This window comes from Plectropomus leopardus, chromosome 23, assembly GCF_008729295.1.
Source record: "Plectropomus leopardus isolate mb chromosome 23, YSFRI_Pleo_2.0, whole genome shotgun sequence".
Taxonomy (NCBI): Eukaryota; Metazoa; Chordata; class Actinopteri; order Perciformes; family Serranidae; genus Plectropomus; species Plectropomus leopardus.
In genome coordinates this window covers 5795038-5819422 of record NC_056485.1, presented here as the reverse complement: position 1 = coordinate 5819422, position 24385 = coordinate 5795038, and the positions used below count along the sequence as shown (strand labels likewise).

General features: G+C 38.5%; 4 protein-coding genes and 2 pseudogenes across 6 annotated transcripts in view; 5 read left to right on the top strand and 1 right to left on the bottom strand.

Annotated features, from left to right (window-relative positions):
* Positions 1 to 24385, bottom strand: part of LOC121962270 — a 42550-nt gene that overhangs the window by 7143 nt on the left and 11022 nt on the right. The window lies entirely within an intron of this gene.
* Positions 148 to 2411, top strand: LOC121962266. The gene is made up of 6 exons (XM_042512493.1): positions 148 to 217; positions 354 to 695; positions 809 to 850; positions 1301 to 1411; positions 1537 to 1571; positions 2193 to 2411. The coding sequence occupies exons 1-6, from the start codon at positions 178 to 180 to the stop codon at positions 2313 to 2315; spliced, it is 693 nt and encodes a 230-aa protein (XP_042368427.1). The 5' UTR covers positions 148 to 177; the 3' UTR covers positions 2316 to 2411.
* On the top strand, positions 6068 to 8225 carry LOC121962267. Its single transcript, XM_042512495.1, has 6 exons — positions 6068 to 6295; positions 6401 to 6742; positions 6915 to 6956; positions 7583 to 7690; positions 7853 to 7887; positions 8114 to 8225. The coding sequence occupies exons 1-6, from the start codon at positions 6250 to 6252 to the stop codon at positions 8216 to 8218; spliced, it is 678 nt and encodes a 225-aa protein (XP_042368429.1). The 5' UTR covers positions 6068 to 6249; the 3' UTR covers positions 8219 to 8225.
* Positions 10348 to 11828, top strand: LOC121962397 (annotated as a pseudogene).
* Positions 11792 to 16877, top strand: LOC121962269. 2 transcript variants are annotated; one of them, XM_042512497.1, is made up of 7 exons: positions 11792 to 11824; positions 14941 to 15120; positions 15233 to 15568; positions 15948 to 15989; positions 16133 to 16240; positions 16478 to 16512; positions 16653 to 16877. In XM_042512497.1, exons 2-7 carry the CDS (start codon positions 15075 to 15077, stop codon positions 16713 to 16715), a joined length of 630 nt encoding a protein of 209 aa, XP_042368431.1. In that variant the 5' UTR covers positions 11792 to 11824; positions 14941 to 15074; the 3' UTR covers positions 16716 to 16877. The 2 variants fall into 2 exon arrangements, with proteins under 2 accessions (XP_042368431.1, XP_042368432.1); XM_042512498.1 differs by lacking the exons at positions 11792 to 11824; positions 15948 to 15989 and having other exon boundaries at positions 14912 to 15120.
* On the top strand, positions 21127 to 22315 carry LOC121962273 (annotated as a pseudogene).

The following is a 24385-nucleotide window of genomic DNA, read 5'->3' as shown; positions in this document are numbered from 1 at the left end:
TAATATACGAGTATCCTAGATCACAACCTTCCTGAGGTTAAATATATGCAAAGGCATTGCATGACTGGCAGGTTAGTGTGAGTGGCAACATGAAAACAAAGGACACCCCGCCCCTCTAAACTCTTTTATAAGAGCTCAGAGGTACAAGCTATCGTTGCTTTGACACGATTAAACACAATGAGGAGCTTCTCTTTGGTTACAGCTTTTCTTCTCTGCAGTAAGTACTGGCACTTGATTATTCTTATCACCAAATCATGTATGGAACTGAAATAATCATTTTTGTCTTATTACAGTAACTGTTGGATTATATGATCAAGGATAAATGTTTCGTTGTCTTTGCGATTTGTTTTCAGACTGGATCTCTGTCTCAGGTTCTGAGTCTCAGATCATGGAGGTTCAGCCTGGTGAAGAAGTCACACTGACGTGCAACAACATTTCCAGCGGTCCAACTCAGACAGAGTGGTTCAGACTGATCCACGGAACCAAGCCCAGCTGTATCTCCGCTATGTACAGGGCTGATGACGAAGCTTCATTGTGTGATGGATTCCAAAATAGATTCAAAATGAGCTCGAACATCTCTACTGTCTTTCTTAAAATCAAGCGAGTGAATTTATCTGACTCTGGACTGTATTTCTGTGGACTCTTCATCGGCCAACACACAGTCATAGCCAAGGCAATACAGTTAAACATTCAAGGTAAGATTGCGTTTTTTTTTCCTTCATCATAATTACAGTATATCTTAAACATTTTATTGCAATAACAAAGCATGTAGGAGTAAGTAACCATCATCCCCATCTTTTCTTTAAAGGCAATGGTGAATCTGATGGTGGAGTAGATTCCAAGTCTGAAAGTATGTTTCTCCTTTTATATCATACAAGTTAACACAGAGCAAATAATTAAAGGAGGATCAGCTGGTGGATTTTCCCCGGCTCTAGGCCTCCTGCTCGAACTTTAGATTCTCTCTCTTGGCAGTGCTGATCAAATTTAAACAGAGATTCTATTATTGCCTATTTGTCACCTAAAATACCCTCAGAAGAATTTGACTGCACTGCTTGGCTGTAGCATGAGAGTTTATGGACAGAAAGTGGTAGCCATGCATACTCTTTCCTGTATTGTGTAAGCAGCAGTTAAAAAACTGAGATCAAATGGTAAACGCAGCACTGATGAAATATTAACCAAGATTCTGTTTCTGCCTGATTCTTTAAAATCTTTTCAGCCCTGTTTATCAAAAGACCATCTCTCTAGCAATAAAATACTTCTTTGATAAACAGGGAGTCTAACTTAAAAATCCTTCTTGTAGAAGACTCTGACGGAATACAAAACCCTGTGACTGTGATCGCGGGCGCTCTGATGATTTTCTCCATGGTGGCTGTCATTGTTCTGGTGGCTAAAATCAGGCAACTTCAGAAAGGTGCAGCTGACAGAACACTGTTTGCACATATTGTTGTGTTTTGTATAAAGCTATAACAGCCTGATCAACAGCAAAGTATTTTGTCAGTGATACTTAACTAATCAGGCTTATCTTTTATCACATAGCTGCTAATGACGGACTGCATCCTGAGAGAAACAAGGTAAAGTATACCGTATATGACCGTCAATACTAAGCCCATTCTTATTCCCTGAGTGTTAAAAACAGCAGATGGTCAGTGGGCGTTAGCGTCTGGGCGTTAGCGTCTGATTTCAACACATACAGCTCCTCACAAGTATCTGTATGAGACACAACAGGCTTTTGGCTAACTCTAACTTAATCCCATCCACTGCAATGAAAAAGAAATAAAAGTGGTGGATGGGTCGAACAAACAGAGCACAGGACTTTCACAAAGGAGGCCACTGTTTGTGTCCTTTGTGAAACTTTTCTTAAGAATGTTGCTTAGTTGCTATGACATACGGGACTTGTTCATTTACGTAAGTTACATGATAAACATACTTATTTGAACCATGATTTTTGGTGATTATCTTTTTTTTTAACCTTACCTAACAGTGCCTTAAGCAGTTTTGTTGACACACGATATTTGGAACACAGAAGGTAATCTGTGCAAAAACAGCAGAAATTGATACCCAGTTCCTGAGCATCCCAAACTGATACATGAGCGGTACCCAGAACATCATCATTTGAAGCATAGGGCAACTGACTAAGGTACTGTATTTGATGAGCTGGGAGTGAGAACATGTTGATATACTCTAATTTACAGAATCTGGGCTCTGATGACCTGAACCCCGCAGCACTGAGGTTCCTTCCAAACACAACAAGAAATAGGAGGCCTGAATCAGGGAGACAACTGGAGACTCATGTTATTTATGCTGCCAGCAGATAGAGTCCGGAAGCAACTACGACTGTAGCATAACCGATGCTTTACCCTATAAGTCTGCCGCCAGAGTCGATATTTTTAAAATAAAGTTCCTATACTGGTCATTTTGCTTTCCCTCCTTGTGTTTTTCCCTGCGTCTCTGACCAAAATCTCATTCTTTCTTATTCTGTCTGCCTTCGTCCTTTATTTGAGAGGACAAGAAAATATTTAATGTCAATGGTAGGGACACAAAAAGGACGTGTGAGTTACTCATACAGAGAGTCAAATGGTGTTTCAGGGGGAGGGTTGGAGTGAGTGAGATATCCCCTCACAGGAAGAGGCGGTCCAGTGTGGTCTGAGCACAATTAACATGAAAGTCAGGCTGGGCAAGCAAAGTAAGAAAAGAAACAAACTTCTTTCTTACAAAATTATATCAGTCTCAATATTTGGATTAACTACAAAAATAGTTGTATAGTTGTATGAAAAAGTCTCAACCACAGGAAGACTTCAGCAGTGACTTCAAACATCAAATGACTTGCTGATTTCAAAGCCCAAGTAATGCTACTAAGTGATAATCAGTAAGATAGTAATCTTAAAATGAAGAAAAACAAAAAACGTTTGAGGTTTAATGGAGGAGGAGCCAGCAGACACTGTTTACTGGCAATGTCCTGATAAGGACAGTCTGCAGGGAGGGGGGTACAATGTATTTTTCTCTTTCTTGACTGGATATTCTGCCTTTGTTTCTAATTTTCTAATTATCTCTACTGCATACCGACAAAGTAAATGTGGGTTTTAAAAATGCAAAGGGGTGAGTTTCTGCCCTAGCCATGTTTGCACACATATGGAGGCAACAACAAGTGTTGTGCCCCCCTCCCCATCATTTTCCACTGTGGTGAAAACATTTTGAGTTTCAGCTAGAGCGAAAGCCACAGGAAGACTGGCCTTCAGCCTCTGCAATAAAACCACAAGCAAAAATAGCTGTACTACTGTCACACAAGAGCCTTGCTGCTTTATCTTAAAGTGTGAACACATCTTCATAGTATATGTAGAAATATAATTAGTTAGAATCCAGTCAGCAGTTAATAATTGCCTTTAGAATTGTCATCTTCGACACTGACCAGTCTCTTCACATTTATTTTACTCTTTTAGATTTATACGTATGTATCCTGCTTGTAGGAAAAAAACACCTTGTGATGCCTCAATTGCACAGCAAGCTGACAGTGTCGTCCTCATTAAAATAAGATAAAAAAAGTAAAAGGTCTAAAAAGGTAGATACAGCTTTATACATACCAAAAAACTGTAAATACATTGACTAAATCTTAAAAAAAAAAAAAAAAAAAAAAAAAAAAGTCAGGACTGAATTACGCTGAAACTGGCCCCTGATCTCCTGTATGAAAGTCCTGTGCTTGACCCATTCACCCACCACCACCCATGGACTGAGTCACTTTTACCCTAAATCTGACTTTCTGGCAGCTTTAATCTCAAAGGTTATAAGAGATTGGGTAGTGCTTGCCTTAACCATGACCCCTTTGGCGTGATCCTAACCACATTCAGCTTCGACAAGTTAACGTGATATAGCCAATCCCAGCACACAGTTGGATCCATTATAATGACTTTTGGGGCTGAGGGTAAATAGCCGAGTAGCTGCAGTGTGACTATATAGACACTCCATAAAAGACAACAGTTCATTTGGGAGTCATAATGTGGCGAATTAGCAATCAAAACAAAATCAAATAAACAAACGAGTATTATTTAAACTGGGATAAAAATGAAAAAAAATATTAAGGGGGGTATTAGGAATAACCGCCTTCCGCCCGATGACAGCTGGGATTGGCTCCAGCCCCCCCGCGACCCTTACGAGGACAAGCGGTTACAGAAAATGACTGACTATTAGGAATAACAGCATGGTTCTGTGAGCTGTTTTTGATTAAATGCCTGGTTCTTTATACAGATCATGGTATTGCAACAGTTACTGATTTTTCAGTGTCAGAACCAAACTGCTATTGTCTGACCATGATAGAGCCTCTGTGGGTAAGGGCCAGTATTTTGGGCTGATCCAGTGCATATCTGAGCCAAGACTTATCTCCCGTGCGCTAGTTGATGATGTTTCTTGGTCAGTAAATAATGTGTTTTTGTTATTTTAACCAACTTTGACAAAGAATCAACTTTTTTTCCCTTTTTTTTGTCAGTCGGGGCAACTTCAAATGCAGCTCTTCCTATCACCTTGCCCTTGTGACACAGATGACTGATACATAACTCAATAGAAAGAGACAGCAGAGGTCTCTGAGCATGGCTATGGTGAAAATGGCACTTAGTAAAGAAGTAAACTCTGGCCTAGTACGACTTATTAAGGAAAAAAAACTAATAGGATCTGGGGCTAGATGTTTTGGAAAAAACAAAAGCCATTGTCAAAAGCCATCAAGCAACAAATAGCAACGGTAACGTCTCAACCACAGGAAGCCAGGTTTTCAGCCATAACCACACACATCAAAGACCTAGCAGTTTGAAAAAAATAATATCTGCTTAAGGACTTGTGGAGAGGCACAAACTCACACTTGCAGAACCAGATATGAGAGCATTTGTCCATCCTAACAGACTCCTGAAAAATACCTGCACACTCCTTACAATATTTTATTGAGACATTAAGTATGTGTACTGTTACGGGATTACCAAAAAGCATGATTAAGCAGGAATTCAGGGAACCTCAGAAGTCCATAGCACAATAAATTAATATCACAATAAAATGAGGGGGAGGATACAGTCTTACCCGTATACCTTTTTTACAGGGTACTTTTTGTATACCCTGACATCATAGTGGGCCAGTTTTATTTATCCATGGCCAGAAAAACAGGGTACTTTTGATGTCATGGTCACTTTAATAGTGCAAGATTCACCCACAAATGCTTCCAGGCATGAGTGGATCACTGAACGGGCCTACAAAACACAGGCACAGGGTCCAAAGTGTCAGGGGGTCTTCACCCGCAAAATGTGAGTCAAATAAATACGTACTGACCAGGAATAGACTCAAAAAGACCTCAAAGAGATGCAAAGGAACTGCAAAAACATGCAAATTAACTAGACTGCAAGGAGACATAAAACATATTAGACTGCAAGGAGACATAAAACAACCACAAGGAGACAAAACTGAATACGATGAGACAAAAAACTAACTAAAAATACACCAAATTCCCTCAGAGACACCCAAAGGACTACAAAAAGACACAAAACAACCACATTAACACACAAAATGACCTCAAAGAGATGCAAAATAACAGCAAGGAGAGAGAAAATTAATACAATGAGACACTAAACCACTTAAAAACACACAAATGACCTCAAAGAGACACCAATGACTACAAAAAGACACAAAACAACCACGAGACACAAAATGACCAAAAAGATACAAAATTACCTCAAAGAGACCTCAAGAACTACAAAAGGACATAAAACAACCACAGAAAAAAGATCATAAAGAGATAGAAAAAAATCAAAAGAAGACACAACATGAATACAATGAGCCATAAAACCACTTAACACAATATACTACAGCACATATTCCCACCAGCAGGAAAAAGTACTTTCTATTTAAATACTGCCAGGCATTAACATGTTAACTTTGGCTTGAGCACATGAATGATATTCAGTCGTTGAGTGATTAACATGTCTCAGTTATCTGATGAGGTTGCATGAACTCTTCCGCGCTTCCCCATGATACTTTATTTTTGTATATCTTACATTAGGTGACTTGGAGGGGGAACGTTATTATGACCTAACATTTTTGAACAATAACTTTATCTCTGAGATTGAATGTTGCGTTAACACTCATTTCCTGAGAGCACAAATGTGGTCAGGATAAGCAAAAAAAAAAAAAAAAAAAAAAAAAATGCCTCTTGACATTGCAGGCACTCTTGCTGGGGCCCACTTCAGTTAGGGACATTGCAGAGCTTCAACCACACGCACCATGATGAACTTTACCTTTATAACAGCTTTATTTCTCAGCAGCCTTAGTAAGTACTGGCACTAAATTACTCTTGACTTCATGGTTTGTGGTATTGTTATACATTTAAGGTGCAGTTATAACAACTTATTTACTAATCTGCTTTTTGTTTCAGGCTGGATCTCTGTCTCAGTTTCTGAGTCTCGCACTGTGGAGGTCCAGTCTGGTAAAGACGCCATACTGCTGTGCGCCAACATGTCCTCATCTGAATCTTTAACATTCTGGTTCAGACTTGTCCAGAGAACTAAGATCAGCTGTATCTCTGTCATGGTCAGCTCTAACAGCAATGCTGAATTCTGTGAGGGAATCCAAGAAGGAAAATTTGAAATGAGATCCAACATATCCACTGTCTCTCTCAAAATCAAACAAGTGAATCAATCCGACTCTGGATTGTATTTCTGTGGATTTTACACGAATGGACGCCCAACTTTCAATGTGACACATTTGAACATAAAAGGTAAGATAAGTATTAAGTCTTTTCTGTGTTTTACTGCTTGTATTGCAAAAATAGATTTCAATAATTGCCTTTAAACAATTTCTGGCATGCAACAAAGTGGATTTGATCATTCTGATGTAAGTAAAAGAGGCAGGGTGTTAACCAAGACTAATTTTTCTTAATTTTCTAAAAGGACTCGATGAGCCACGTGTTGAAAAGGAAAACAAGTATGAAAGTAAGCCCCTAAAGATTTCTATCTTTGTGCAGATTATCAAATGTTTGGAGGTAAAGCAGTTTAGCTGAATTCAGTTTGGTCCACTGTCATTTAAGCCATCAAGTTTCAAAGGCAAAAATATTTCAACATGCTTTTCTTGGCGGCCACATTTGCCGTTTCTAAGATTTCAGACATTTCTATTGTTTTAGATTGTTTCTAAGATTTTGAACCATTTTAAAAACTTTGGGACTTTTCTTGGATTTTAGGATGTTTCTAAGATTTTAGGACACTAGGGGCTAAGCCCTCTGGTAATTTATGTATACTAATAGCGCAAAAAACAATTCCCAGTGTGAATCACTGGCTAGCTGTCCAACAGGCACCCCAAAAGGGATCAGAATTGGCATGTGGGCTTATCGGACTCTATTTCTATGGATCTAACACAAATGCACAACTATTTTTTCAGTGTAATCTATTTTAAAGTTGAAGGGAGATAATTCTAAAGTTTGCCTATTTCAGTACCAAACATTTGAAGGTAAAACATTTTTCCCGAATTCAATTTGGTTCATTTTAATTTGAGCCATGTCTCAAGTCTCTAACGAGAAAATAAGGGATGAATAAGTTTAACTTTATGATCTTTCTTGTTGAAGAATCTGATGGACTAGCAAAGTTGACGAGTGTGATCCTTGGCACTCTGATTGTTGTCCTTGTTATGGTCATCATTGGTCTGATTGTCAAAATCAGGAAATTTCAGACAGGTACGTTTTCAGAGATTTTGTCTGGATCATTCATTTGTTTGTGTTGCTACTGGCAATTCTGTTCAGAACATTGGAAAAATGTAAAACTTAAGTATGTTAAGTTATGTAAAACCAAAGACAATAATCAATAAACTGACTACAAGTGTTGTTTCTGTCACTTAGCTGATAAAGAGGAGCAGAAAGCAGAGCAGAGTGAGGTAAATCCAATTTTCACTTTTACTTTATATATTGTTTCAAGGGCCTGACCAAAAAACAAGCAGGACTAAATTGTACCGCCTACCATAAGCTTGTCACTGAAATACTGCTTTTTTCAAATATCAAAATTGGTATCATACTCAAAAATACCGAATCTTTGGGGCTATAACGTGGTAATTAAAAACATGTAAAGTCACTATATTAAGCCTGTAAATACTCTTTTCACAGAATGAGAGCGCTGATGAGCTGAACTACGCCGCAGTGACATTTCGACCAGCCAAAGGAAAAAGAAGAGAGCTGGAGCAAAATGTGGTTTATGCTCCCGCCAAATAGACTCAAGAGGCAACTAGAAGTGACGCTGGATTATATCATTATGCTGATTCAAAGCTTTTGCATGGCTTGTTGGAGACAGGAATAACCACACTTGCCAATTTATTAAATCTACCAATAAAGATCTTATGTATTAAAGAAAAATAAGACATATATGTTTGGTGTTTGATAGAGGATGAGCCTGCCCACAGACTCATAGTCAGAGTCAAATTGAGGTCTGCAGCAGTGAAGGAGTATAAAAGATATGCATCACTTGTTTGACAGGAAGACACAGCACAATGCGGTCTTAGCACAACTGAGGTGAGAGTTTGGGGGCCTTAAAGTTTCTAAAATAAAGTAAAACAGTGTGAACACAGAATCATCTCCTCAGTTGTAGAAGGTGTGCAGGGGGGGTTGGTGATACAACCCACTGGACCTGAACTGAGTTATGGTGAGTGCGCAAGAGATTAAAAAGCACTCATACCAAGCACAGGAATCTATTCTTTTAACAGAGCTGACACCAAAATCTGTTGAGAACAACACAGGAGCAGGAGGGTAGCTGATAGTGGAAATGGGCGAATAAAAGACCCACTCATGACTCAATCGTGAGCAGGTCTGGGTCACTGATGAGTGAGGCCTCGGTCGCATCAGCATGTCACCAAGATTGTGGTTCTTTTCGGAAAATGACACTATTTAGACAGCGCTTTGTAGGGTCATGCTCTCCATGTTCCTCCTGGTCGGTCTCGTCAACTAGGTTGCATGAGAGAAATAGGATGCCATGAAAGGTACAAGTTAAGCAAATCAGTTTGCCCCCTTCATCCCCTGGCACTGAAGCTGAGGAATTGCCAATCCGTAGACCTGTTTCCTGGTCCATTCGACGAGCCTTTAGAAGCATGACAGAGGCTGAGTCACGACCCTTAGTCCTTGAAAAGGTCCTTTGGAACCATGTGAGCTGAGATTTTTCGATGTATGTCATGGATGTAAGCAGAAGCAGTGTAGCAGGGTGTTCAAGTCAGTCGGTTTAAAAAAGACTTTGGTGCCAAGCTGTCAGGTGGATATAAAGCATGGACCGTTAAAGGTTGTGCCATTGAGGAAGTCAATCTCTGAATTTCTGATTACTGAACTGACTTTCATGGATGGCTAATGGGGGTTCTGAATCGTCCTCAGTGTTAAGACTGAATACAAGCCCCAACCGAAGTGGTTCTCCTTGTGTTGGTCCAAGTTTTAATATGGGGAAGCGGGAAGACCACCTTGCCTTGCCCCCAAGACTGCAAGGCCTTGCTTAGTCTAAATGGCAAGCCTCAGCTTTAGTGCACTTCTTCCACCAACTTGGTACCAGTTCTGTATGCAGGGGTATGCAGTCCCCTCCAGTGAATACTGCATATAGAAAAATACGTTGAAAACAGAGATCTTTGGTCTGTTTACAGTCACTCAAGCATGCCATACTATACAATGACCAACGAGTGCAAACACACTATAGTTGTGTGTATCTTTTATTCTGGGTAAGGGTTTTGGTGGAGACTTAATTCAGTTGTCATGGATACCAATGGCTTGTTGAGAACAAACAAGCATGACCAGCACGCGTATGATAAACCACTTAAGTCTGTGAATAGATAAAACACAGAAAATAGGAAGTTTCTGACTTGCAGACTGTGAGAATGTTAAGCTTCAGATACAGAAGCACACATCTGTCATTCATCACATTATTTAAAACTCTCACCATGGGCCTGTTATTTTAGAAATAGCACTTAAAACATGTAAACTATAATCTATAGTTCTGTACATTGGTGTTCAAATCACCTCCTATATGTCTTTTAAGGATTACAGTTCTTAACATCTCTTACCTGTCTGCTAAAATCATTTTTATGGCTAATCAAGGTTATGTGAATATTATTTTGCATAGAAGTTGGGGCCATCTTAGAAAAAGTCCTCTGTGTATCTGATGTACATTTTTTTTTTTTTTTTAATTTCGTTGGAACATTACTTTGGTAGCTTCATATGAAATAACTCCAAAAATAACTTTGCCTCATATCTCTTGTGATAATCACTTTGCAGCAACAGTCTGTGTCACTGCCACATGTTTGTGGTAAATTTAAAAACTGGATAAGAGAGAGAGAAAACTTCCACCTCTTAAGTTCAGAGCAGCCGTCCTGAAGCCCAGTCAGACTGCAGAGCTGCTGTCGTTCACACTATGATGAACTGGACCTTAATAACAGCTTCAATCATCTGCAGCTTCAGTAAGTACTGGCACACATCTCTCAACTTAGAATTACAAATTATTTGCTTATTAATACATTTGTCAAAAGGGTTTTTTCTCATCCTTCTCTAAGTCTCTGCTGTGTGTTTCAGGCTGGATTTCTGTCTCAGCTGCTGAGTCTCAGACTGTGGACGTCCTGCTTGGTGAGGACATCAGTCTCACATGCTCTAAGATGTCCGGCTCTGTAAAATTCTGGTTCAAAGTCGTCAACAAAACCAAGGCCATCTGGATCTCCACCAAGATCGATGATACCAGAACGCCATCTTACTGTGATAGCTGTCAAAATGGAAAATTTAATATGAGATCCAACACCTCTGATTCCTCTCTCGAAATAAACAAGTGAAGTTATCCGACTCTGGAATGTATTTCTGTGGCGATTACTCAGGAGGCCGGGCATTGTTCTGCACACAATATTTAAATGTTAAAGGTAAGATTGTTGTGAAATCCATTTCTATCTATATTTGTTTATTTAGAGAAAAATAGTATACAATATGTTTGGTTGCAAATTGAATAATTGCCCTCAAAGTATATAATATATAGATATTTAAACATTTTTTAATCAAGAGTAATGCCATTTTGAGTACAAGTAAGAGTAACTTTATCTTCATTTTGTTCATAGGACATTAACAGTGGCTAAAAGTGAGATTCTCTGTAACATTTCTCAACATTATGTAGATTCACTGCCAGTCTTTTTGAGGTTAAAACAATGTTGAAAACTTGGATAATTAGAATGACTGTCTTTCAACATTTGCTAACTTAGTCAGTGCTTTCAGAGAACATATCTAATATCCTCATTTTGTTAACAGGCAGTTCTGAACTTCATAATAATGCTGAAACAAAGTCTAAAAGTAAGATTTATTTGATTGTGCAGATTCCCGTTTCTTCGTTTTAAGAGAAAAACAGTTAAACTTGAGTAAATGTACTGTTCTCTCAGCTCTCAAGCCAGTAAATAGAAAATAGAGACTGAATCTATTTTATTTGCTTTGAGCAGAGGGTGATGGAGTAATGATGCTGATGAGTGTGATCCTGGGAGCTCTGACTGTTTTTTTCTTGATGGTCATCATCGTTCTGGTTGTTAAAAACAGAAAACTTCAGACAGGTATTTTCTGAAAGCTACAGTTCTATGTTTGTTTGCTTGTGGGGTTTTTTTAGTCCACATTTTTAACGTTTGAGGAATTTGAGCTTTGATCTTCTGCTCAAACCTTCAGAGCCCAGCTTGACCCGCTGTGTTCAGGCTGGCCGGGCTGTAATTTCCAACTTGACTAAAACAGCATAACTGCAGCATTTGAAGATATTTAGTGTCAAATCCTGATTGCACATATTTTCTTTGTCATTCAGCTGCCGGTGCAGAACAGAATCTTCGGCAGCGTGAGGTGACTCAATGTTTAAATTTACTTATCAGTGTATAAGTTTAGATTTCTTTTTTTTTTTTTTTTTTATCTCAATTTCAGTTTGCAAAGACTCTAAAAAAAAAAATAAAAAGAAGAGAAGAGAAGAGAAGTCAAATGTTGTGTATGCTCGTCTATTAAAGAAGTAATTAGAGCACATGAATACAGAAAGCAGATATTTTAAATGTTCCTCCAAAAGATTCCACATTTGTAGATATTTTTTGCAAAATAACATATTATGTTCAACTGACTGTTTGTCCCAGAGGGCAATTTGTGATGCAGCAAGTGTAAAAACATAATTCTAAAAAAAAACACATAGCACAATGTGACACAGACTCTACCTTAACTCCATAGGGCCTATAATAATTCAGTGGGCGTTAAAAATGACATCATAACGTAACCATTTCTGCAATAAAGGACCATCAACAGGTCATCATAGTCACAAAAATGCAACATCAGGACAAGCACCATAAAGGCCAATGCTGTAATACAGCTCACAAGTAGTCAAGCCCATGTGATAATGGGCTATATAAATAAAACATGGTTTGCCTCAGAGGGCTTTACAGTGTACAACATCCCTCTGCCCTTAGACCCTCACATCACCCAAGGAAAAGCTCCCCAAAAAGAACCACTGTAACGGGGAAAAAAAAGGAAGAAACCTCAGGAAGAGGAGTAGAGGATGATGAGGGATCCCTCTTCCAGGACGGACAGACGAGCAATAGATGTCATAAATAGCAAATGAAATACAATCATGGCAAAAAAGGAAAGAGAAAGAGAGAGGGGGAGAGAGGCACAGCAATAATAGAAACAGATGCATGCCATATTACAATAATGGTAGGTGTGAAATTAGTAATTGCTCTCTATGATGATGTTGAGGGAGATGATATAACAGTCTCATGCATATGTTGAAAGGGAGGTGTCCAAAGGCAAGATCAAACAGTACAGTATGTACTGTTACTATCACAATCAAACAGTATCAACAGTGTCAATACTACAATATAATATGTATGCTACTGTCAACCAGTCATCAACAGCAACATCATCAATACTACAAGTACAATGTGTACTGTTACTGTCACGCTGTCATCCTCATCATCAACATCATCATCATCCTACTATAATGCAACATGTACTGTTACTGTCGCCATGTAATCATTATCATCATCATCATCATCGTCATCACACGTAATGGACGACCAAAGTAGTTACGTCCTCCTACTATTGGTGGTTAAAGTATGAATGGAAACAGGAATGAAGGAATTTTTAGATCTATTTTTTTGGCAACAGGTGCACTTAGGCTTATGCCTAATTGTAATAATTCATGTAGTAATAAAGGAACTGGATATTTCAACTGCCATGTCTGTAGTAAAAACGTATATTTAAAAAACTGGCATTTGTTTTTATGAATATAGACTTCTATGACGCCTGCATGTTTACTGTTACGCTCTGCTGACTGACAGCACTGTCTGTGTCAAGGAGATATCTGTATCTTCACACTTCTGACTTACTCAAACCCTGTTTTATCCCCACATGTGTGTGAGCATCTATCAGACTTGTGAAAAGATGCCCGACACAGCGTGACACTTTCACATCCTCATATGAAACCATCCACTCTGCAGGTTGCACATGTGGAGGACATGACAGATTACATAAAAGCTGCAGCAGGTGCATCTGCCAGCATCTTACTTAGAAAATGTCAAATACTTGTTACTTACACCTGCTGGGATGGAGATAACAGATTCTGATTTGTTTTCTCAGAGTCCTGCCCTCCATTTTTTTTATTTTACTTTATTTTATTTTCAATCCACAATGGCCCTTTTACGCCATCATACACGACAGACTCCATGAGTTGGGATATAATTTCATATCTGGAGCCAAAACAGCAACACGAGGCTCAGGGAGCCACTGCTGTGAGAATTTATGGATATGTAGAGTCATAGAAACATAGATTTATGACACGCAGAAAAAGGCAAGGAGCAATTTGGTACAAAATAAACAAATGACAGAAGAAAGAAAGAAATGAGTAGAATAAGAAAAATAGTTTTTTAAATGCTTGAGCACAAATTGTCCAGAGGGAAAAAAAAGAAAAAAAGGTAGGGAAAATGATAATAATTATAAAATATAATAAAATAACAATACAATTATTTATTATATAAAAATTATCAAAATGACATTTAAAATTATGCTACAGAATTATCATAAATGTTAACGTGTCCAGGTCATTTCCAACTTAATTTTTGACTTTTTTTTTTCCAAGTGATTTTCTTGTACTTTTTACAAATTTCTTGTTAATATTTGGGTAATTTCTTCTTTGATTGCTCATCGCCTTACAATTGGCTCATGTTTCAAACGGTTAAAATACTTTGAAAACAAATCTTTATTGATAATTGTCCATTGTCAATAGCCAGGATGGGCCGGAGGGGCTGACAGGATGTTTTTACATGTACAGTGTGAAATCTCTTCAGTCTTGACGATCGGACCGTACCGCGGGAGCACATTAATCGTGAGCTTTGGCTTTGCATATGAACAAACATGATACCCTCCAACTTTACGCGTGGTGGAGACTTAATTCAGTTGTCATGGATACCAATGGCTTGTTGAGAACAAACAAGCATGACCAGCACGCGTATGGTAAACCACTTAAGTCTGTGAATAGATAAAACACAGAAAATAGGAAGTTTCTGACTTGCAGACTGTGAGAATGTTAAGCTTCAGATACAGAAGCACACATCTGTCATTCATCACATTATTTAAAACTCTCACCATGGGCCTGTTATTTTAGAAATAGCACTTAAAACATGTAAACTATAATCTATAGTTCTGTACATTGGTGTTCAAATCACCTCCTATATGTCTTTTAAGGATTACAGTTCTTAACATCTCTTACCTGTCTGCTAAAATCATTTTTATGGCTAATCAAGGTTATGTGAATATTATTTTGCATAGAAGTTGGGGCCATCTTAGAAAAAAGTCCTCTGTGTATCTGATGTACATTTTTTTTTTTTTTTTTTTATTTCGTTGGAACATTACTTTGGTAGCTTCATATGAAATAACTCCAAAAATAACTTTGCCTCATATCTCTTGTGATAATCACTTTGCAGCAACAGTCTGTGTCACTGCCGCATGTTTGTGGTAAATTTAAAAACTGGATAAGAGAGAGAAAACTTCCACCTCTTAAGTTCAGAGCAGCCGTCCTGAAGCCCAGTCAGACTGCAGAGCTGCTGTCGTTCACACTATGATGAACTGGACCTTAATAACAGCTTCAATCATCTGCAGCTTCAGTAAGTACTGGCACACATCTCTCAACTTAGAATTACAAATTATTTGCTTATTAATACATTTGTCAAAAGGGTTTTTTCTCATCCTTCTGTAAGTCTCTGCTGTGTGTTTCAGGCTGGATTTCTGTCTCAGCTGCTGAGTCTCAGACTGTGGACGTCCTGCTTGGTGAGGACATCAATCTCACATGCTCTAAGATGTCCGGCTCTGTAAAATTCTGGTTCAAAGTCGTCAACAAAACCAAGGCCATCTGGATCTCCACCAAGATCGATGATACCGGAACGCCATCTTACTGTGATAGCTGTCAAAATGGAAAATTTAATATGAGATCCAACACCTCTGATTCCTCTCTCGAAATTAAACAAGTGGAGTTATCCGACTCTGGAATGTATTTCTGTGGCGATTACTCAGGAGGCCGGGCATTGTTCTGCACACAATATTTAAATGTTAAAGGTAAGATTGTTGTGAAATCCATTTCTATCTATATTTGTTTATTTAGAGAAAAATAGTATACAATATGTTTGGTTGCAAATTGAATAATTGCCCTCAAAGTATATAATATATAGATATTTAAACATTTTTTAATCAAGAGTAATGCCATTTTGAGTACAAGTAAGAGTAACTTTATCTTCATTTTGTTCATAGGACATTAACAGTGGCTAAAAGTGAGATTCTCTGTAACATTTCTCAACATTATGTAGATTCACTGCCAGTCTTTTTGAGGTTAAAACAATGTTGAAAACTTGGATAATTAGAATGACTGTCTTTCAACATTTGCTAACTTAGTCAGTGCTTTCAGAGAACATATCTAATATCCTCATTTTGTTAACAGGCAGTTCTGAACTTCATAATAATGCTGAAACAAAGTCTAAAAGTAAGATTTATTTGATTGTGCAGATTCCCGTTTCTTCGTTTTAAGAGAAAAACAGTTAAACTTGAGTAAATGTACTGTTCTCTCAGCTCTCAAGCCAGTAAATAGAAAATAGAGACTGAATCTATTTTATTTGCTTTGAGCAGAGGGTGATGGAGTAATGATGCTGATGAGTGTGATCCTGGGAGCTCTGACTGTTTTTCTCTTGATGGTCATCATCGTTCTGGTTGTTAAAAACAGAAAACTTCAGAAAGGTATTTCCTGAAAGCTACAGTTCTATGTTTGTTTGCTTGTGGGTTTTTTTTAGTCCACATTTTTAACATTTGAGGAATTTGAACTTTGATCTGCTCAAACCTTCTGAGCCCAACTTGACCCGCTGTGTTCAGGCTGGGCCGGGCTGTAATTTCCAACTTGAGTGAAACAAAGTAACTGCAGCATTTTAAGATATTTAGTGTCAAATCCTGATTGCACATATTTTCTTTGTCATTCAGCTGCCGGTGCAGAACAGAATCCTCGGCAGCGTGAGGTGACTCAATGTTTAAATTTACTTATCAGTGTATAATTTTAGATTATATCTAGCCATTAACTGAGTGCATTTGATTTTTATCTTAATTTCAGTTCGCAAAGACGCTAAATAAAAAATATATATATATATATGTTTTACAGAATCCGGGCTCTGATGAGCTGAACTATGCAACGGTGAATTTCCGAAAAAAAGAAAAGAAATGAAGAAAGAAGAGAAGAGAAGAGGAGTGAAATGTTGTGTATGCTCTTCTTTTAAATAAGTAATTAGAGCACATGAATACAGAAAGCAGATATTTGAAATGTTCACTTAATATGCTGTGTGTCTGCAGTGGTATGGGGGATGAAAGTACAAAAATACAACAGTAACTCATTTGTACATGTGTTTTTTTTATGTCCTGTACATGTAAAAAGTCTACTGTAAGACAACAGCGCTGTCGATACCATCTAAAAGAGAAGTCTAAACCAAGATTTCCCTTTAGCCGAGTTCTACTTTCTCCAGCTGCACTGTTTCTTTTACAGTGTAGCAACAACCACAAAGCACACTAACAACACTACGTCAAAACCCTTATTTGGCCCAATCATGTATGGAAATCTAGAGGGCTTTTAATTTGACACGAATGAAGTAATTAACTAACAAAAAGAACTCAAAGATTTACTTTCCATATACACACACACAATGGACTAAAAACCAACAAAATCTGGCTACGTGAGACAACGAACAATCCTGTTTTTCTGCCTGCACACAGTGGTACCTTTCCAAAAATTATCTAAACAAACCGTAAAAATTAAAGAAAAAAATTTTGACATATAAACACCTGTCTCAATTAGAGGCCCAGTCTGGCTGCCATTGGTTCGTTTTTTTGGGATGTACAAAACCAGATTGTTGGCTACTTGCTGAAGATATCGTTTATTAGTTGCTTAGATCACAGATACATATAAATATACTGCCATATACTGCTTGATTGTATTCCATCTCTGCTAGGCAACAGTTTTGTGTGAAAGGAAATAAAGGCCCGTCCCAGATATAAGCCTGTTGAGTTCAGCGATTTAACCAAATTATATCCTGGGCCATGAATTGAAATTTTACGGCAATTAACAATAATTGAGCTGCAGCTTGTGGCACCACGTTAGCTGCACGATTGTTGGAACAAATGACAATTGAACCAACAACCAATCAGATGCACAGAAACAGAGAAGACTGCCTTCTCATTCAGCGACCTTTTTAACAAATACTGTTAAAGGGATAGCCTGCCCTAAAACCACAAATATGTATTTTCCTTCTTACCTGCAGGGTTAGTCATTAATACAGATTAATCTAGATTTTGAGCTGTCAAGTGTCGGAGATATTGGCCGTAGATATTCCAATATCATGAAACCAGATGGCACTTTACTTGTGGTGTTCTAAAAATACTTTTTTTTTAAAAGGCAACAGCAATGTCTCTTTCCAAACATCATGACTGGGTTACTCAAGAAAATATATACCTTCCACCTACACTAAATTTAGCTAATATTTCCCTAATCCTAAAAAAAACAAACCACCAGACGAGTGTGGCTCATACAGACCTATAAGCCTTATAAATGTAGATAGCAAATTGCTCTCTAAGATTCTAGCTAGGAGACTGGAAGATTATCTACCCTTACTTATAAACGCTGACCAGACAGGGTTCATCAAGAATAGGCTCTCATATTCTAATGTTCGGAGGCTTCTTAATATCATACAATATTCCTCACAAACAAAACAAAAAACGCTTGCCATTTCATTAGATGCCGAAAAGGCGTTTGACAGGGTGGAATGGGGGTTCATGTGGGATGTTCTTGATAAATTTGGATTAGGGGGGGAATTCTTAAACTGGATTAAAATAATTTATCATTCTCCTGAGGCCTGCGTCCTGACCAATGGTGTCCGCTCTTCTCCTTTCCCACTTCACAGAGGGACGCGACAGGGCTGCCCCCTTTCCCCCCTCCTTTTTGCCCTTACACTAGAGCCTCTTGCAGAACGTATTAGAAACCACAAAGATATACATGGTGTTACTTTGGGCAGGACTGTACACAAGATGGCTTTATATGCGGACGACATTATACTTTTTGTCACAAGTCCTGAGATTTCAGTTCCGGCTATTCTATCAGTTATAAATGCATTTAGTTTAATATCAGGTTACAAAGTAAATTACGCTAAATCTGAAGCTATGCCTTTAGGAAACTTTGGAAGTATTAATTCGATGCCTAATTTCCCGTTTAGATGGGCCACATCTGGCTTTGTCTATCTTGGAATTAAAGTGTCACCCAATGTTGAGGATCTGTGGAAACTTAATTTCACATCTACAATTGGAGCTATTAAAAAAGACCTGGAGAGATGGCATGACCTCCCTCTCTCGTGGATAGGCAGAATTAGCTTGATAAAAATGAGCATACTCCCCAGATTACTCTACCCCTTACAGATGCTTCCGTTATGGATACCCAAGAAAGTACTTTTGGACCTGGAGAGAACATTTTCAAGATTCATCTGGCACAATAAAAAACCTAGGATTAGGATGAAAACTTTACAGCTGCCAGGAGGACGAGGAGGCTTAGCCCTACCCAATTTGAGATTTTATAATTGGGCATGCCACACCCGCATAATTTGGGGATGGCTGCAGTCACACTTAAACTCAGTGACCAGCAAAGATGAATGGTTTACTACTCCCTTCTCTCTATTAAGTAAGCTAACGAGTGCTGCTAGAACTACCCCCGAAATCAAGAACAACCTTATCATTTACAATACTATTAAAGCCTGGCAAGATATGATTAAATTTGTAAGGAAGAACACGCCAGCATATGGTCTAATACCATTGACTAAAAATGAAGGGTTTGCCCCTGTAGTTAGAAATAGTGTATTCGATATATGGCATACAAAAGGGATCAGGCTTCTTGGAGATTTGTATCAGGAAAACATACTGATGTCTTTTCAGCAACTGCAAGAAAAATACAGCATCCCCTCAGCACATTTTTTTGGGTACCTACAGGTCCGGCATTTTATCCAGTCGAAAATGGAAAACTTCCCTCCAGACACGCCTCTTTTTAGCGACATAGATTTATTTATATTGAAACGAAGAGATACAAAACATTTTCTGCCGCACTCCTATTCATTATTCTGCTCTGTAGATCCCTCAGACATACGTAAGGTTATACAGAAATGGGAGGGTGATCTCGGTGGTGAATATATTGAGGATGATTGGGAAGAAGTAATCTCTTCTGTTAAGTCTACTTTTATCTGCAACCGAATGAGAGAAACTCAATTCAAAATTTTGCACAGATGCCATATCACACCTGTGATACGTAACAAAATAAATAACCAGATCTCCCCACTTTGTAATAAATGCAAAAGAAATATTGGAACATACTTTCACAATTTTTGGGAGTGTCCCGGGATTTCTAAATTTTGGAGTAATATAGCACACGAATTGGGTAAGATTTTTTCAGTAAAGGTAGCTAAAGACCCAGGTCTCTTTATCTTGGGCTTGCCCTCTAAAACTGTCCTTAAGCAAAGTGAACTTCAAACTTTGTGATAAACTTTTACTTTTGGCTAGAAGATGTATCTTAAAGCAGTGGATCAGTGAGAGGCCTCCCTCAGTCAAACAGTGGCTTCATGAGACCTATAGTATCTTACCATTGGAAAGACTAACTGCACATGTAAAGGGCGATGATGAACTGTTTGAGAGATCCTGGTCAGCCTTCCTAAGGTATTTGGCTCCATCCTTACGTGACATCATTAAAAAGGGGAGATTTACACTGGATTGGAATACTCTTTCTATCTCTTAGATCCTAGATTATTTTTGTGACTTATCCGGTGTAAAGTGTCTATGCCTTATCCGTGGGACAGGATGTATTTATTTGTTTATTTATCTATTTATTTTTCATTTTATTATTATATTATTATTATTATTATTATTATTTTATTATTATTATTTATTTATTTATTTATTTATTTATTTTCTTTTCTTCTACCTGAGGAGGCTGGGAATTTAGGAAACCGGTCTTAGAGGGAGTGTGGATTCAGCTGGATGTTACTTGACAGCCCATGTAAAAACTTGGAAGTGGGTGGTGGTGTTTTGTTTTGTTTCTCAAACATGCATTTTATTTTCTTTATCATTTTTTTTTATTACTTTATTTGTCATTACTAAGAATGCTGAGAATGTAAATGGCACTATGTTGTTAAATCTCATTTATGTTGAAAAGTCAATAAAAATATGTTTAAAAAAAAAATATATATATATATAATATCACGTAGGAACTATTTTCTTGCTACTGAACAACACCCACCAACCGTATCACTGCATCCGCATCATAACCACACACAGAAAACACCTTCATGCTCCCACAGAACGAAAGTTACAATATTTTGTATTTGTAGAGCATTTTCTGTACTAAAGGTTGCACATGTTTAAGACATGACACATCGCAGCTAAACCAGCAGGTTAAGCCCACATGTGCTCTGAACCTACTAAGCCTTGCAAGCAAACTACTGCTGCAACCACTGTCATAAAAGCATTCACATCATAAGTGTGAGCAGCCGGAAAACTATCAGAACAGCCGCCTCTTTGCGTAGAGACCACTCTGTGGAGCAGAGTTCACTTACAGACATTACAGAGGTGCAGCCGTACTGTACACACAAAGATGAACTTCACCGTGATAACAGCTTTCATCTGGACCTGCAGTAAGTACACTTTTTGCTCTCAGATTAATGGTTGTCATGCAGTGCAGTAATCTACCAGAGCTCATCGTTCATCAATAACACTATTAAGGTGCATTGTGTTCAATTAATGAAAAAAATGTGTCATTTATTTCAGGTTTGATGTCTGTCTCTGTTTCGGAGTTCCACACTGTGGAGGTCCAGCCTGGTGAACAAGCCACACTGATGTGCTCCAACTACACCAAACCTTTTATCGACCGTATATTCTGGTTCAGACTGGCCGACAGACCCACTGCCACCTGTATCTCCTCTATGTGGAGCTCTGAAGTCAAAGCTTCGTCCTGTGAGGGATTCCAAGATGCCAGATTTAATATGACATCCAACAGCTCTACCCTCTTCCTCGTGATCAAACAAGTGAATTTATCTGACTCTGGACTGTATTTCTGTGGATCTCGCTCAGGTGAAACGCAGCAATTGTCAGTGCAACATTTTTAAAGGTTCAAGGTAAGGATGTTCTTTTGCCCTCATCCCATAAGAGGTTGAATACTAAAGAAAACATTTCTGTAATGATGTTTCTTGTAGAAGAGATGGGTGAAAAAACAAGCATGACGAGTGTGATCCTGGGCGCTCTGGTAATTTTCCTCGTTACAGTCGTCATTGGTCTGGTTGTCAAAATCAGGAAACTTAAAACAGGTACTTTTGCAAATACATAACTTCCTGTTTGCCAAAAAGTTTTAACAGCAGAATATTTGAACCATTAAGTGACCAGGTGTTCTGTTTTTGTCATTTAGCTCGTAAGGAGGGACACAATCCACAACACAGTGAGGTCAGCACATTTTTATCTTGGGTCTATTTTTATATTTCGTCTGATTCAAGTCATTTATCATCGTCAATGACTTTATGTTTTATCGAGTGACTGTTTCTGTGTTTATTTACAGAATCTGGGCTCTAATGCTCTGAACTATGCAGCACTGAGTTTCAAACCAAGAGCAAAAAGCATCAGAAGGCCTCCATCAGAGAACCAGCCGGAGCCAAATGTTGTGTATGCTGCCCCCAGATAGACTCAGGAAACGACTGGAACTGCAGCTTATTGTGGAACTGATGCTTTGTCATATTAAACTGATACTAAAAGAGGACCACCACTGTCAAAAAAAATGTAATTTTCTAATAAATATTCTATATTCAGGTATATTCTGGGATCTCTGCTATAGTTTTAATTGTGAGAACGAAAGATGATGGTGTTTGATGGAGGAGTCAGTTGGGACAGTGATGAAAAGACTTACTATTTTCTTATTGAAAAAATAACATAAAATGACTAAACGTGATCTTTTTGAAAGTGCTTTTACCGTCATCTCTCTCTTTCACTCTGTCTTGCAAATCTTATTCTGATTTGGTGACTGTCAGCAGACAACAGACAGATGCAGGTCTGCAGCAGTGGAGGAGTCACTGAGGTAAACCTCACTTGTTTGACAGGAAGACACAGCACCATGTGGTCACAGAACAACTGAGGTGAAAGTCATGAGGCCTGTGAGATCAAAGTTCTGCAAAATAAAGGCTTAATGAAGCAGAGAATACTGGCTGGCTTTCTACAGTCAAGTAGTGAAGGTGAACAGATTCTACATTTGTAAAGATGTTTTAAAAAAGAAACATATTTCATGCAGCTAAAATGACCTGGCCGAACATTGGCCCAAGCTCAGCACATCAGAAGAAATAAATTGGGCCATGCCCATTTGCTCAACCAGGCTATGAGTCAGAATTAATGACAGGTCAAATAAACTGGCCTCATTCCTTCAGCCATGCCTCAGCCAGGATAGGCCCATGTCTACCTAAATCTTGGCAACCGTCAAGCAGCCGTGCCTCAGTCTGCTAAAGCCTATTCTCAATTTGGCCCAGATTTGGCAACCATCATAGGGCCAGAATAGGTTTTGGTGCTTGTCTCAGCCAGAATAGGCTCATGTCTACAATACCCAATTTTGAAAAAAGAACATGTTTTGGTGCTGGCTGCCATTTTATCAGGCAGCTGTGTCTAAAGCGGGACAGGCCTGTGTCTACAGTGTCCACTTGTGGCAAATTTGTCAACCATCAAGCAGCCATGCCCCAGCCAAGATAGGTCTGTGTGTACAGTGCCTAATTTGGCCCAGTTTTGGTGACCATCAGTAGGCCAGAACATGTTTTGGTGCTAGCTGTCGTTTTTTCCGGCTGCAGTTTCTCAGTCAGAAAAGTCCCACATCTGTAACAGATTAAAATCTGAGCCAGATTTGGCAAATATAAACAAGCGAAAACTGGCTCACATTTTGGCGCCATGGAGCCGGAACACAGCCAAAGTCAACCGACAGTCGGCCACAATTAGGCCGAGTCTTATGGCCTCCGGGGAAAGTAGGAACTTGAAATGTTTAACTGTGATGTCTGAATTGACTTTCATGTCTGAATTAAAAATGTACTCCATTAATGACACCCACTTGTACATTTTTGCATTTTGCTGTCAAACAGCTCTGTCTGCATCAGGGAAACATCTTTATCTTTACACCTCTGACAGATATGAACACTATTTTATCTTCACATATGTGTGAGCATCTATCAAACTTGTGAAAAGATGCTTGAAGCAGTATGGCACTTTCACATCCTCATATGAAACCATCGTTTAAGACTTGACAGATTGCAACGCAGCTAAAGTAAAGGCAGCTATATATACACGTGTTAATTATTTAGAAATATAATCACATTAACCCCCGCAGAGGTGACATCTTGCATGAAGAGGCTGTAGTTTCAATAGTCAGTTGCACTTCCATAATTTAGGCTACGATTAAATACTGAGATATATGAGTGTGTCCGTTTGGAGTGTGTCTTTTGCACAGTTTCCGGACTGGATCTGCCGATCATCACGAAGCTCCGGTAGCTCTGAGTCTCTGGAGGCACTTCCACTTGACAGAAAACAGAATAAAGGTCTTTATTTTTTTTTTACCTCCACCCTGCTCTGCCACGCCATCAACACAAAAACCCCGCCTCTTATGTTGACAGCACTCTTCGTGGAGCACAGCTGGACATTACAGAGCTGCCATCGTTCGCTCTACAATGAACTGGACCTTGATAAAAACTTTAATCATCTGTAGCATCAGTAAGTGCTGACAATACATTTCTCTCAAAATTAAAACTTATTATAATATATATTATAATATTCATTAAGAGATATTGTTTTCTGTCTTTT

Coding starts and splice junctions, on each gene's coding strand:
- LOC121962267 (XM_042512495.1), top strand. CDS start 6,250: ATGATGAACTTTACCTTTATAACAGCTTTATTTCTCAGCAGCCTTA. Junction 7,691..7,852: donor AATCAGGAAATTTCAGACAG/GTACGTTTTCAG, acceptor TCTGTCACTTAG/CTGATAAAGAGGAGCAGAAA. Junction 7,888..8,113: donor AGAAAGCAGAGCAGAGTGAG/GTAAATCCAATT, acceptor CTCTTTTCACAG/AATGAGAGCGCTGATGAGCT.
- LOC121962269 (XM_042512497.1), top strand. CDS start 15,075: ATGATGAACTGGACCTTAATAACAGCTTCAATCATCTGCAGCTTCA. Junction 15,569..15,947: donor ACAATATTTAAATGTTAAAG/GTAAGATTGTTG, acceptor TTTTGTTAACAG/GCAGTTCTGAACTTCATAAT. Junction 15,990..16,132: donor TGCTGAAACAAAGTCTAAAA/GTAAGATTTATT, acceptor TGCTTTGAGCAG/AGGGTGATGGAGTAATGATG.
- LOC121962266 (XM_042512493.1), top strand. CDS start 178: ATGAGGAGCTTCTCTTTGGTTACAGCTTTTCTTCTCTGCA. Junction 696..808: donor AATACAGTTAAACATTCAAG/GTAAGATTGCGT, acceptor TTTTCTTTAAAG/GCAATGGTGAATCTGATGGT. Junction 1,412..1,536: donor AATCAGGCAACTTCAGAAAG/GTGCAGCTGACA, acceptor TTTATCACATAG/CTGCTAATGACGGACTGCAT.